The sequence below is a fragment of the Bufo gargarizans genome, chromosome 4 (assembly GCF_014858855.1).
Source record: "Bufo gargarizans isolate SCDJY-AF-19 chromosome 4, ASM1485885v1, whole genome shotgun sequence".
Classification (NCBI taxonomy): Eukaryota; Metazoa; Chordata; class Amphibia; order Anura; family Bufonidae; genus Bufo; species Bufo gargarizans.
In genome coordinates, this window is record NC_058083.1 from 303,655,913 (window position 1) to 303,670,390 (window position 14,478).

At 43.7% G+C, this 14,478-nt stretch overlaps 1 protein-coding gene across 1 annotated transcript in view; it reads right to left on the bottom strand.

Moving 5' to 3' along the window:
- LOC122935391 (titin homolog) overlaps window positions 1-14,478 on the bottom strand; it is an 848,771-nt gene that overhangs the window by 175,555 nt on the left and 658,738 nt on the right. The window contains exons 75-76 of the mRNA XM_044291163.1: window positions 6,205-6,252; window positions 4,633-4,653 (exon numbers count right to left, since the gene is read on the bottom strand). Of these exons, the coding sequence (XP_044147098.1) occupies window positions 4,633-4,653; window positions 6,205-6,252 (69 nt within the window). The remainder of the gene's footprint in view (window positions 1-4,632; window positions 4,654-6,204; window positions 6,253-14,478) is intronic.

The following is a 14,478-nucleotide window of genomic DNA, read 5'->3' on the forward strand; positions in this document are numbered from 1 at the left end:
CCTCATGAACTTTATTCCTACAGATATTCAGCTAAAGTTCTTATCAGCTGTATTCAGGATCATAATCCCTGACAAGCAGAGTAGAGACGAGGATGAGGCCACTCATTAGCTCAATGTTGTGAAGTAATTTGTCCTCCTGTGTGATTAGGACAGGTTTTGTGTCTACTAAAAGGACAGCGGCCATTTCATTTCTCCTAATGATCTGTGTTGGTCTCATGTTCATATGCGCCTGCATTGTTTTAATATATGCAAATTAGCTTCCAAGAACAATGGGAGGGTTTCCCTTAGGGTGCATTCACATGAGTTTTGCGGTCCGTAAAATGCGCTGTAACGAACCAGCGGCTGTGAACCCACTGCGCCACATGTCCTACCTCCTCTAAGGGCATTTATTAAGTAAACCCCTCATTCTTCACAGTATTCCTGATAGTGGGGATGGGCTTTCCCGAGAGGAACACCAGGTCGCTACCTCTTGAGAAAGATTGGGACACTAGACACCTGGTCCAGGCAGACCAGGAGGTACAAGAGCAAGGTACTAGAGGTATAGATGTAGTCATCAGGCAGAGTCACAACCAGGAGCAATAGTGCAGGACCAAAGGATGAGGCAGAGGCGAAGTCAAACAAACAATAGGTCAGTCCAGACGGCATAGGTACAGGTCAGGCAGTCCGGGTCGGCAACAGGAGAATCAAGGCAAGCAGGCAGGGATCAAACAGGTAGAGGAGTCCAAAACACAAGCACGGGTCAGGTACACAAGAACACAAGCAGAGAAATCAGCAACCTTTGCAGGACACAAGGGCCTTGACACTGAGGCATCTAGGAAGGGGGCTGAGCCACTTATATATGTGCAGGAGGGCTAGGATTGGTCAGAATTGTCACATGGGCTAAACCCATAAAGCACAGGAAGTGACGCACGTCGGCCCTTAAGGAAGTGCTGCAGGGAAGAAGCAGCAAGCATGCTATGGCCAGGACTGAAAGTAAACTGTGGAGCAGATCTTAGAACAAACAGTACCTGCAAGAACAGAACCCAGGACTGCAGAAGTGAATGGGAAGCGCAAGCAGCAGATCACCACTGAACATGGCGCCCAGAACCGAGGCTATAAGCAGGAGAACAGCGGCGCACAGCAGATGAAGTCCGTGTTGCATCCGTTTTTTTGCAGATTCATTGTAACGCAAAATAGACAAGAATAAGACATGTTCAATCTTTTTTGTGGGACTGCAGAATGGACATTCGGTTGCCCATGGAGTGCTATCTGCATTTTTTGAGACCCATTCAAATGAATAGGTCGGCAGCAAATCCGAAAAAATGTGGATCCGATGTAAAAATACGGGTGTGTGATTGGGTCCAAACTCCTAGAGGTTCTGCTTTCTCTGCAACTACCATGCCCTCTCCACTTTAATTGACAAGGCCAGGCAGTGTAAACATCATAAAGTCGGGTCCTGTCAAAAAAAGTGCAGAGGGCGTAGCAGTTCCAGAGATATCACAGCCTCTAAAAGTAAAGGGAACACCCCTGTTGCTCCCAGAGGCTCATTTAAATATATTAAAACCTAATTTTTCATAGCAGTGCAGGCACATATAAACATGGGACAAAAATAGATGCCTTCAGCTACCAAGCGCACATGCAATAAGTCAGCCAGTTTCATAGGTACAAATCTGCTGACAGATGCTCTTTAATAATACAGTTTACTAAGTAACCCTCAATATAAATACAGTGTAGAAAAAAGACGACATACAAAAGGATATTGATGCAGCAAGCTATGTAAAATGTGCTTTAGATTTCAGATATAAATTCATTTTTCATCCCTCATTCGTTGTAGATTATGTGTCATCACCTATTATATTTTATGTAAATACTTTTAAGGGATTCTTGCGCTCCAGTCATCTTTATGGGACTGCTGGAAATAGTTGAGCATTAGTACTAGGCTATCTCTGACAGTCCCATAGAGCTGAATGAAGCAGTTCCATTCATGTGGAGGTCCTCGCAGGGTATATGGCCCGCAGGGTATATGGTTCTTGTGATCAGTGGGCATCCCAGCAGTTGACCCCCATTAATATAATAGTTATTCCCTATCGGTGAATGGTGGATAACTTGATATAACCAGAGTACCCTTTTAAAGGGACTCTGTTACCATTTTTATACTGCTTGGTTCTAATAGTTCCAGTGCATGCCAACAAGTCCTGATAGTCCCTGATTGATACTTTTCTTACAACTGAAATAGCAGCAAGGGGCAGAGAAAGCAACAAGCTCATGAATATCAGGACTCATCTCTATGCACTGGACTGTTCAATACAAGATTTTAACAAAATGACTTGAGTCAATTAAAGAAAGTGACCCAGCATTTTGCTAAGGGGATCTGCCACTTGGTTATGTTAACTTTAGTTAGGACACCATAAAACTGGTGACAGATTCACTTTAACAGAGCACTGATTGGTAACATTAAAGAGGTTCTCAAGGCTACAGATATTGCCACAGATTTATCATCCAACATCAACCACTAAGATAAATCTGTTGCATTTTTAGACTGTCTAATCTAAGTCTGCACTTACACAATATCAATAAATCTGCCCCAAAGGCTGCTTTTAGATGAGCGAGTTGCCTACTGTGGACTCGCAGCACGAGTATGAGGCCTCATGCACATGGCCGTTGTGCGGCCCGCAAATGGCGGTTCGGCAAACCACGGCTGCCGGCCGTGTCCACCACGCATCACGGATGCGGACCCATTCACTTAAATGGTTCTGCAATTCCGGAGATGTGGAATGGAGTCACGGAACGGAACACCGGAAGCACTATGGAGTGCTTCCGTGGTGTTTCTTTACGTTCCGCACCGCAAATAAATATGACATGTCATATTTTTTTGCGGTGTGAACAGACCACGGACCCATTAAAGTTGAATGGGTCCGGCCCGCTGCACGGATGTTGCACTTGCGGCCCTCAATGTACGGAACAGCTGCCCAATGGCCGTGTGCATGAGGCCTTACACAGTTCCCATCCTGACCTCCCAGCACTGACTGGGTCACATAGCATTATATTGATTCATGGTCATATGTAACCCTTACAGTTCTAGAATGCAATTGATAAGACTGACAGCACATTCCAGAACTGTAAGGGTTACATAACATCATAAATCAATAGAATGCTATGCGACCCCGGCAGTGCTGAAAGTTGAGGAGAGGAGTTGTGTTATACTCATGCTACGAGTCCGGAGAGTTCAACTCACTCATCTGAGACTGGCCAAAGTATAGGACATCATTACTTTTAAGTTTCACTCAGGGTTTTCTGCATGCAGATTCTGCACCAAATAGTCTTCAGCAGCCACGCAGTCTGTCTCCCATTGTTTTCAATGTTTTCACTGCGTGCGGGTTAAACAGCATGTCATTTCTTGGTGGAGTTCTTCCACAGGTTATTGCGAAGTACATGGTGGGCATTGCAAAATTCTGATGTGTGTACAGGGACTTAGAATGCTTATGAATGATATTTTTTTAATGCAATTATTGAGCCCAAAGCCAGGAATGGATTATAAACTGAGGACAAATATAAATATAAGGCTACTTTCACACTTGCGGCAGGACGGATCCGACAGGCTGTTCACCCTGTCGGATCCGTCCTTCCGCTATTTCGCAGGACCACCGCTCCGTCCCCATTGACTATAATGGTGACGGGGGCGGAGCTTTGGCGCAGAACGGCAGTGCACGGTAAAAGGCTGCCGGACTAAAAGTACTGCATGTCCGACTTTTTAGTCCGGCGGGCTCTCACCGCAAACTGACGGAGCTCCGCCCCCATCCCCATTATAGTCAATAGGGACGGAGCAGTGGTCCGGTGGAACGTGAAATAGCGGAAGGACGGATCCGACAGGTTGAACAGCCTGTCGGATCCGTCCTGCCGCAAGTGTGAAAGTACACTAACACTAAAACCAGTTTTGTTTTTTTTTTACTTTTTTTTAGCCCGAACATATCTCCGGGGCACTCGCGAGCCCTCATTTACATATGAATAAAACAGCGATTTTGCCTATGTTGAGCTTTAGACCAACACAACAAAGGTACCATTTGACTCATGTATAGTTATGCTACAGCACTCTGTAAGCAGTCTATAATGTCAAATTGTGGTGACAGACTCCCTTTAACCATTTATTTCCATGTTCATATTTAGCCTAATATTGCTGTAGCAAAGACTAGAACTTAAGACAGATGTGAAAAACATATGAAACAGCACATTGCTATGTTATGCGCTAACGCTTCACAACAGATGTCATAGCCCCTTCAGGCTGTGATAAGAGATCATGTGCAAAGCTTGTCACATACAGTAGCTGAAATATGGAAAAATGTGAACACATCAGCTAATTATCTTTGCTTGATCTATTCTGATGCAGTATCTTGCTATTTATTGCGCGATAGTGTTCAGTGTAAGCCGGTAGCTTCAGCGGGTAACTGATTTAGGTCAAATGCATCATGTGTATTTCAATGCTTTCCATTTCTAGTATATAGCAACTAAAAACACCTAAACAAGCAAGCGCATAACATTTAGCACATAACTAAAAACACCTAAACAAGCAAGCGCATAACATTTAGCACATAACTAAAAACACCTAAACAAGCAAGCGCATAACATTACTTTACAAAGAGATGTCTACAAACATACGTTTTCCTGCTTTAACTTTGACTAGAAAAGCAAAAGTAAATAAAATCATATAAATAAAGGCAAAACTGTCAGACAGTTTATTTCTAATTAATAACAACAGTAACTACTAAAAGGTAAAAGAAATGAATATAGGAATAAAACAGTTAAAATAAAGTATGTTGCGTGACAAATGGTTTTATAATTGGATTGTCACAGGTATGCACAGTGATTATAAAATATTAATAGGTAATTCTGCCCAAGAAACATTTACATAATTTTTCTTTTTCTTTTTTTTCTTTACCGAGTTTGTTTATCCTTAAAAAAATATTGAGCAACGTACATTTATTATTTAATAGTGACTAAGGCCCTTTTTTCTAGGTGCAAAGTTCAAATATTCTACATAAATCTAAAGCTAAATATTCTTCAGCCACTAGAGGGAGCTTATGAGTCAGCTGCATACTGTGTTACTCTTTTTTTCAATGTACAGTATAAGGGCTTGTTTATAGTTAGACAGATTTTTCTGCTAATCTGAAATTGTGGGTGCTTTTGAGAAAAGTCTTTCTTTCTGATAAAACTAAAGATATGTAATATGATAGAGGTTTCTAGTTTTTTTCTAACTGAATATAAAATATATACTGTTATATATATATATATATATATATATATATATATATATATATATATTAGCAGAAGGACCCGGCTTCACACGGGTATATTTCATCTATTTCATTTTATGTTTCCGCTTTAATGATCCAACCAACCTGAGACTGGCACTGGCATAGGGCTGCTTCCCTTCAATGTCTTTTCCTGCACAGGGAACTGTAGCACGCAAACACTCAACATTGAATATAGCTGGGATTTGTCGCTGTGCAGGGAAAACATCGAATAGGACACAGACCTAAATCAGAGCAATAGCCCCTTCATTCTCAGGATCAGTGCAGGGCTGATCAGAAAGACCATAAGGCTACGTTCACATTAGCATTTTTTGCGGATCTGTCATGGATCTGCAAAAACGCTTCCGTTACCATAACACAACCGCATGCATCCGTCATGAACGGATCCGGTTGTATTATGTCTTCTATAGCCATGATGGATCCGTCATGAACACCATTGAAAGTCAATGGGGGACGGATCAGTTTTCTATTGTGTCAGAGAAAATGGATCCATCCCCATTGACTTACATTGTGTGTCAGAACGGATCCATCTTGCGCCACACCACATCGCAGACAGAAAAACGCGGCTTGCAGCATTATTCTGTCTGCGAGGGACCGCAACCAAACGGAATGGGATGCATTTTAATGTATTCTGTTTCGTTCAGTTCAGTTTTGTCCCCATTGACAATGAATGGGGACAAAACTGTAGCAAATTGAAAACACTAATGTGAAAGTAGCCTTAGTTGTTGGCATATCCTAGTAATATAGCATATCCTCACCCCTTTAATCTGCTGTTATAAATTACTCTTTAAAATTATTAGCTATCCTTTAGTTCCAAAAGTATATACAGTGTGCCATGCTACTATAATGATATGTTTTAATATCTAAGTATTGGAATCCATGATAGACTACATTAAAGAAGTTTAATGAGCAGACTTACCTGTTTTTGATTGTTCCAGTTTCTTTCCAGTCTCATCTGCTGTTGTTTCTAAGGAACACAGTTTACATTAAGGATATTTTTCCACATATATATATTCTTTGCAAAGTTATTCATACACTTTGGTTTGGGTACAAAATATTGTGGTTCCTAATTGAACTTGTTCAGAATTTTGGCTAACCAGAACCAAACTGAATCTCCAAAAGTTAGCTCATCTCAGTATGCAACAAACTAAGACTTTGTGGAGAGCCAAAAACATTGTTACTGTCCAATTGTGCTCTTTCGCATCAAGTTACATTTATATTATACTAGCAGAAGGACCCGGCTTCACACGGGTATATTTAATTTATTTCATTTAATGTTTGTGTGTGTCACTAAAACATATTGACAGTATCCACTATAACAGTGACATCTACAGTACCCCGCCCCTTTAATAGAGACCTCCACAGCAGCCTGCCCCTTAACAGTAACATCCACAGTGCCATCCCCTTTAACAGTGACCTTCACAGTAGCCGCCCCTCTGTTAGTGACTTCCACAGTACCTCGTCTCGTTAACAATTATTTCCATTATAACCCACCCCCTTAACAGGGACCTCCACAGAGCTCCTCTACCTTAAAATGTGATCTCCACATCACCCTGCCCCTTAACACTGACCTCCATAGCGGACCGTCCCCTTAACTGTGACCTCTACCATTCCCTGCCCCCTTAACAAAGACTTCCACAGCAGTATGCTCCTTTAACAGTGACCTTCACAGCATCTCACCCCCTTAACAGTGACCTCCACAGCAACCCTCCCCTTAACTGTGACTTCCACAGCAGCCTGCCCCTAGGGTGGCCAGAGATACGGTTTTAGGCCGTACAGTCCGGCTTTCAGGGCCTGGATGGACATAAGGATATCCTTCTGAACAGCTCACTCTCAGACAGCAGCACTGTGTTGTCTGAGCGTGAGCTGCAGGGAGAAGTCACCCTCCTTCCCACCCCTGCAGCTGGCAGAAGTTTATTTTTACCTTCATTTTTTCAATCCCCGTCAGCTGCAGAGTGGAGGGGGCATGGCCTAACCGGGTAGGGGGCGTGACTTAGTGGGGGTGGGGGTTTTAAGTCAGTATTTTAAGGATGGCCTGACTGGCTACCCTACCTGCCCCCTTAACTGTGACCTCCATAGCACTCCGCTCCCTTAACAGTGTCATCCACAGTGCCCTGCCCCTTTAAAGCTGACCTACAGCAGTGAATAAAAATGGCTGGGTTATGGAAACCTGGTGTAAAACTGTGTGTATGTGGAAGCTAAGGGCCTGCAAGGTTCTATTGGCTGATAAGGGTCATGTGGCCATGCTTCTATTGGCTAATGCATTTTTTAGGAATATCTCAGGAACGGTATGTGCTCGAGAGCTGACACCCAGTCTAAATTCTTCCCATACACCTTTAGTGGATTCCTTTAGCGGACATATACATAAACTCAGCTTTATATATTAGACTAGCAGAAGGATCCGGCTTCGCACTGATATATTTCATCTACTTCATTAAATGTTTGTGTGCGTTGTTAAAGGATATCAACAGTAGCTCATAAAAAAGGGACATCTACAATACCCCGCCCCATTAACAGTGACCTCCCCTGCCCCCCACCCCTTAACACTGAACCCCCCACAGTGCCCTGCTTTCTTAAAATGGGACCTTCACAGCAGCCCACTACCTTAACTTTGACCTTCACAGCAGCCTGCCCCTTTAACAGTGAGTTCCACAGCACCCCACCCCCTTGACAGTAACCTCCACAGGGGCTCGGCCCCTTGTCAGTCACCTCTACAGCACAAGCCCCTTAACACTGACCATAGGTTATAGTGTCCTTAACTGTGACCTCCACAATTCCTGGCCCCCTTAACAGAGTCCTCTACAGTGACTGCCACAGGACCCTGCTCCCTTAACAATGACCTCCATTGTACCCCACTCTCTTAACAGTGACCTCACAGTATCCAGCTGCCTTAACAGTGACCTCAAAGTACCCGACTGCCCCTTTAATAGTGGCCTCCACAGTCCCCTTCTCTCTCAGCAGTGACCTTCACAGCGCCCCCCCTTTAACAGTGACCTCCACAGCGGCCTCCCCTTTATTAGTGACCTCCACAGTCCACGTGACCTCAAGCAGTGAAGAAAAATGGCTGGGTTGTTATGGAAACCTGGTGTAAAACTGTGTGTATGTGGAGACTAAGGAACTGCTAGCTTCTATTGGCTGATAAGGGACATGTGATCGTGTGTATGGCAGTTGGGATATGAGAAGAAAGACCTGCAGACTTCTATTGGCTAATGTAGGTCTTGTGATGTGCCATATTTGCATTTTTGGGAATATCTCAGGAACGGTACGTCCTAGAGAGCTGAGACCCGGTGTAAAACCTTCCCGGAAACCTGATGTACCTGTGTGCCAAATTTTGTGATTGTAAATGAGACGGTGCGGATTCCTTTAGCGGACATTCACACATACATACACTCAGCTTTATATATTAAATTGAATGTAATTAAAATGTATTATTGTTACTGAGTAATTCAATTAAATCTATGCATAGCATCCCCTTCTGTTTGCTGTTTGCCTAATTTCTCTGCCCTGCTCACTGAGATGGAAGCACATGCTCAGTTCCATCATTCAACTGCCAGTAGATACAGCAGAAATGACATACCCTCCCTGAGAAAGGACACGCTCAGTAATCTGGGATAACCCCTTTAAGTAAAGGAAGATATTCTGTATGCAGGCCTTGCATGTGACAGCTTGGACCATTGTCATGTTGTCAGCATGTTTGACACCTATCTACCTCTAGTAGTAGACGTCAACCTGTATGAGTACTCCATTGTCTTCAATATTAAGAAAAAGCAAAGAAAAACTGTATCTTGCATAATTTTCTAAAAGGTAAATGCAGTGCAAACTAAGAACTCATTAAAACTGTATTAGGCTACTTTGACACTAGCGTTTTGGCTTTCCGTTTGTGAGAGCCGTCATGGGATCTCACAAGCAGTCCAAAACGGATCAGTTTTGCCCTAATGCATTCTGAATGGAAAAGGATCTGCATCAGTTTGCCTCCGTTCAGTCACTATTCTGCTTTGGAGGCAGACACTAAAACGCTGCCTGCAGCGTTTTTCTGTCTGCCATGTGGTGCGGAGAAAGACAGATCCATCCTGGCACACAATATAAGTCAATGGGGGACGGATCTGTTTTCTCTGACACAATAGAAAATGGATCCGTCCCCCATTGACTTTCAATGGAGTTCATGACAGATCCGTCTTGTCTATAAAAGACATAATAAAACTGGTTTTGTTCATGATGCATGCATGCAGTTGTATTATGGTAATGGAAGCGTTTTTGCAGATCCATTACGGATCCGCAAAAAACGCTAATGTGAAAGTAGCCTTAGTTGTCCAATTTCTACAACCAGAAAAAAAATAGATAAATAAGTAAAATCCGCAAAACTTAAAGGGGTTCTCCTGGCATTTCATCTGATTAGTACTTGGCATTAAACTGTGAAAAAGGATATTTTACACAGTACTTACTTGTCCTTCACTCCATTAATGCAGCCATATCTGCTGTGCCAGCATAGACTTCTATTATGACAGAGTGCAATACCGAATTCCTCTGATAGGCTTCCGTGGTGCATGCCATCATAGAATTCCGTTATGGCCGTGGTAACGGAATCCATTACAGAATTCTTAGATAACACAAACCCAAACGCTGAACTTGCAAATTGTAAGATCGCTCAACACTAGTCATAAGTAAAAAAAAACACATGGAAAACCCTTTTAATGGCACCGACCAACCGTCAACATAGCTACTGCCTGTTTGTTTTGAGCTCAAGCAGGACTTGACATACTAGCTTCCACTTGCATGATTTTCTTGTTGTTGTGGCATTGTGTATATTTTGGTCTTATATTGGTAAGCTTTTTTGAGAATTTAATTAATGATTAAAGGGGTTACTGGGCATAATTAAAAAAAAATGGCAAGCAGCAAGGGTTAAAAAAAACCAAAAAACACTAACCTTGGTCAGCCAGTCAATGCACCCAGCAGTCATATGTCCAAGGATAGCAAATCACTGCTAATGGCTCAACAGCAGCTCACTACTTTTGTGCCCTGCTTGCACATATGACCATTGAGGCCAGTGAGTGGCTGAAGAGGTCTCGTGAGGGTGATTTTTAGATTTTTTTTAACCCTTTCCAGACCTCTTTTTATACCTGTACGGTGTATGGCTAAAATCCAGTCTTTAAAAATGGTGCCCATTCACAAGCGCATCAGGTACCATAGCCACAAGTTTTAAACAGCAGACACTTGGGGCTAATGTATGCGATAAGCAATAATGCCGATCACAGACATTTAACCCCTCAGATGCCATGGTGAAATGTAAGTCGCAAACCAAATATAAGCTGCAAGCCGCTGCTGTCCCACTCTCATTACCCAGCAGACCGGACTGTCTCCTGCTGCTATCCTCCTGCTTGTCATAGGCTTTGCACACACAATTTCTCAGGCCACACGCACATGTCCTAATTTTCACCAGCTGGCAATAAATGTCTACTTTCGAAGTTCTCTGCAAAGGTGTGTTGTCTGCCCATATGCTGATTAATAACCTCTGATTCCTGACTCTGAAGCTCCTCTGCTTGACCTAACCTGTTTACCATTTTTAACGTTTACTGCCTGCCCTGACCTCAGACCTGTTTCACATATTTGCATAAACTCTTCCAGCCTTAACCACGGTTCTGTTATTGACTATATTTTTCCTGATCCCTTAGGGCCTTACACTACTAGTGTCTCTGACTCCTGTGGATCATCTTCCAACCACACCAGGACTTCTCCAGGAGCCTAGTGGCTCTAAATGGTGAATACCAGGGGACTGCCAATATAGCACTCTTAGGTTTAGCCCAAAGTCAAACCTTTTGATTGATACAGTGGTTCTACACCCACTGTTGAAACAGAATCTAAGTCACAGAAAATTAAGTTAAGACTCTTTTGTGACTATTTTGTGTCTGTCTATCCATATTTTTCCAGACATAAAACATAATATAATGCTGGGTTTACATTTCCACTTCCTTTGCACTTGGTGGTACTGACGCACCCAGGCTGTAATTTGCACTTGTTCATTTCTCCCAAGGCTATTTAATTTGCAATCTCCTAATTCTGATTTTGGAGACTACTACTAAACCCCATTGTGTATTGGTTGACAATTAGATAACCCAACTCATTCAGAACATTTTGTATGTATATAGGTAATGTAGAACAAATCTACCTGATGATACAAATGAAACTCCAAAATCGGTATAGATATAAAAGAAACATAAAATGGTAAAATGGTAAGATATATATTTTTTTCAAAATAGGCTACCGGTAGTTACTATATTCACTGTTACCTTTTTTAGGTTGCTTTTGTTTTTTATCAGTGTTGAGCGAACCCGAACTGTAAAGTTCGGGTCCGTACCGAACTTTGCCGTAAAAGTTTGGGTTCGAGTTCGGTGTTCGGCCATTTAAAAAAGCTTTTGAAAGGCTGCAGGGCAGCCAATCAACAAGCTTTTAAGCTGTGGGCACTAAGAAGCCACCACAGCCATGCCTAGTAATGACATGGTTGTGATTGGCCAGTGCATCATGTGACCCAGCCTCCATACAAGCGGGATCACATGTAGCACCGCCCATCAGCTCTGAGTAGTGCAGGGACAGGAAGCAGGCAGCTGAAGTGAGGGAGAGTGTTAGGAATCTGGCTATTTGTTTTGTGGGTGACCTATAATGATTTTTTTTGGGTGCAATGCACCATCTTTGTACCCCTGATACAGAAATATAATATTTAATCTGGCTGTTAATTCTGTGTGTGACCTATAGTGATTTTTGTGAGTGCAATGCATCATTTTTGTACCCCTGACACAAAAATACAATCCATCTGTTAGTTAGATGGGTGACATATACCCATTTTTGGTGTGAGATACACACGCACTTTATACGTGACAGGGAAATTAATATAGCTTCAAATGAATAGGCCACAGCACTCTTTTCAAACAATGGCAGGGGTGGGTGCACGTCCGGGTTGTGTTCTATAGCTCCACCTCAAGAACTGTAGATATCACACAAATATTTAGACAGCACTCCGTGATGATGATAAATAGTGATTTATTTCATATTATTTCAGCCGGAAACAGTGGTATATGAGTTGCGTGCAACGTTTCGGGCTAACATACTCCTTTCATCAGGCACTATTGGAGCCACAGCTAGTATATGGCCGGCGCCGGCTATATACTAGCTGTGGTTCCAATAGTGCCTGATGAAGGGCGTATGTTAGCCCGAAACGTTGCACACAACTGATATACCACTGTTTCCGGCTGAAATAATATGAAATAAATCACTATTTATCATCATCACGGAGTGCTGTCTAAATATTTGAGGGAAATTAGTTAGTTCAGTGGGTGACATATACCCATTTTTGGTGTGAGGTACACCTGCACTGCATACGTGACAGAGAAATTAATATAGGTAATCCATCTCTTAGTTCGGTGGGTGACATAATCCTATTTTTGGTGTCAGGTACACCTGCACTGCATACGTGACAGGGAAATTAATATAGTTAATCCGTATGTTCGTTTGGTGGGTGACATATACCCATTTTTTGTGTGCGATACATGTGCACTTTATACGTGACAGGAAAATTAATATAGTTAATCTATCTGTTAGTTCGGTGGGTGACCTCAAAGAATGAGGAGAGCATCAAATAAGGGATGTGGCCCTGGTCGTGGTGCTGCTAATGCTGGTGGAGCTTCTGTTGCAGGGAGAGGACGTGGTCGATCTGTGCCAGCTACACGTCCAAATAAAACACCTTCCTCAGGTGCACATAGGTGACAGGATGTTGATTTTGTCATTTTGTAGGCCCAAATACCGGTGTACGAATGGTGAGGCAGAACAAGTAGAAGTGGTAGTAGATTGGATGGCTGACAGTGCCTCTAGTTCCTTCAAATTGTCTCCCACCTGGTCCCCTGCTGAAACCGCAGAGTTGGCACCTGCATCCCATGGGCATCTGTCTTTCACCTCACCCCCTTGCAAATCAGCCAAGCAGTCTGAGGCCCAAGTCATGCAGCAGTCTCTTATGCTTTTTGATGACTCTGTTGGTGGGGTTTCCAGGGGCCATCCACCTAGCCCTCCCCAGAAGTGGAATAGATTGAGTGCACTGATGCCCAACCACTTATGTTTCAGGATGTGGACATGGGAGGACCACCGCAGCACGTCTCTGATGATGATGACGAAACACAGGTGCCAACTGCTGCTGCTTTCTGCCCTGTGTAGACCGCCAAGGAGGGAAGGGGTGAAGAGTGGGTGTAAGATGATGTGGAGGATGATGAGGTCCTAGACCCCACATGGAATCAAGGTCATGCGAGTAACATGTGCAGTTCGGAGGAAGAGGTGGTGGTCACACAGGGCCAGCCGAACAGCAAAAGAGGGAGCAGGGTACAAAAGCAGAGTGACCATCCCCTAGCCAGTATGCCTGCTACTGCCCACCGTACCCAGGGACTGAGCACATCAAAGCCAGCTCCAACAAGTTCCCTGGCATGGCAGTTCTTCAGACAATGTGCTGATGACAAGACGGGAGTGGTTTGCACGCTGTGCAATTAGAGCCTGAAGTGAGGAATAAATGTTCTAAACCTGAGCACCACCTGGATGACCAGGCATCTAAATGCAAAGCATGAGCTGCAGTGGAGTACACACCTGAAAAAACACAAAAGATCTCAGGCTCCTATTGCTTCCTCTTCTGCTGCGGTCTCGGCCTGCCACCCCGCAGACAGAGGATGTGGCAGCAACACCACCACTTCCACCACCGTCACCCAGCATGTCCACAGTGTCCCATGGAAGCGTTCAGCTGTCTATCCCCCAAACACTGGAGAGAAAGAGGAAGTACTCTCCTACCCACCGACGATCCCTGGCCCTGAATGACAGCATTTCAAAATGACTGGCCTTTGAAATGCTGTCATTTCATCTGGTGGAGACAGAGACTTTTTAAAACCTTATGGTGGTGGCTGTCCCACAGTACGTGGTTCCCAGCCGCCACTACTTTTCCAGGCGAGTCATCTCTGCCCTGCACAACCAAGTGGCGGACAAAATCAGGTGTGCACTGCGCAACGCCATCTGTGGCAAGGTCTCCACATAACTACCGATACGTGGACCAGTAAGCACGGGCAGGATCATTATATTTCTCTAACTGCACACTGGGTAAATGCAGTGGCGGCTGGGCCTGAGGCAGATAGCAGTTTGGCGCACATCCTACCGTCAACGAGGATTTCAGGAC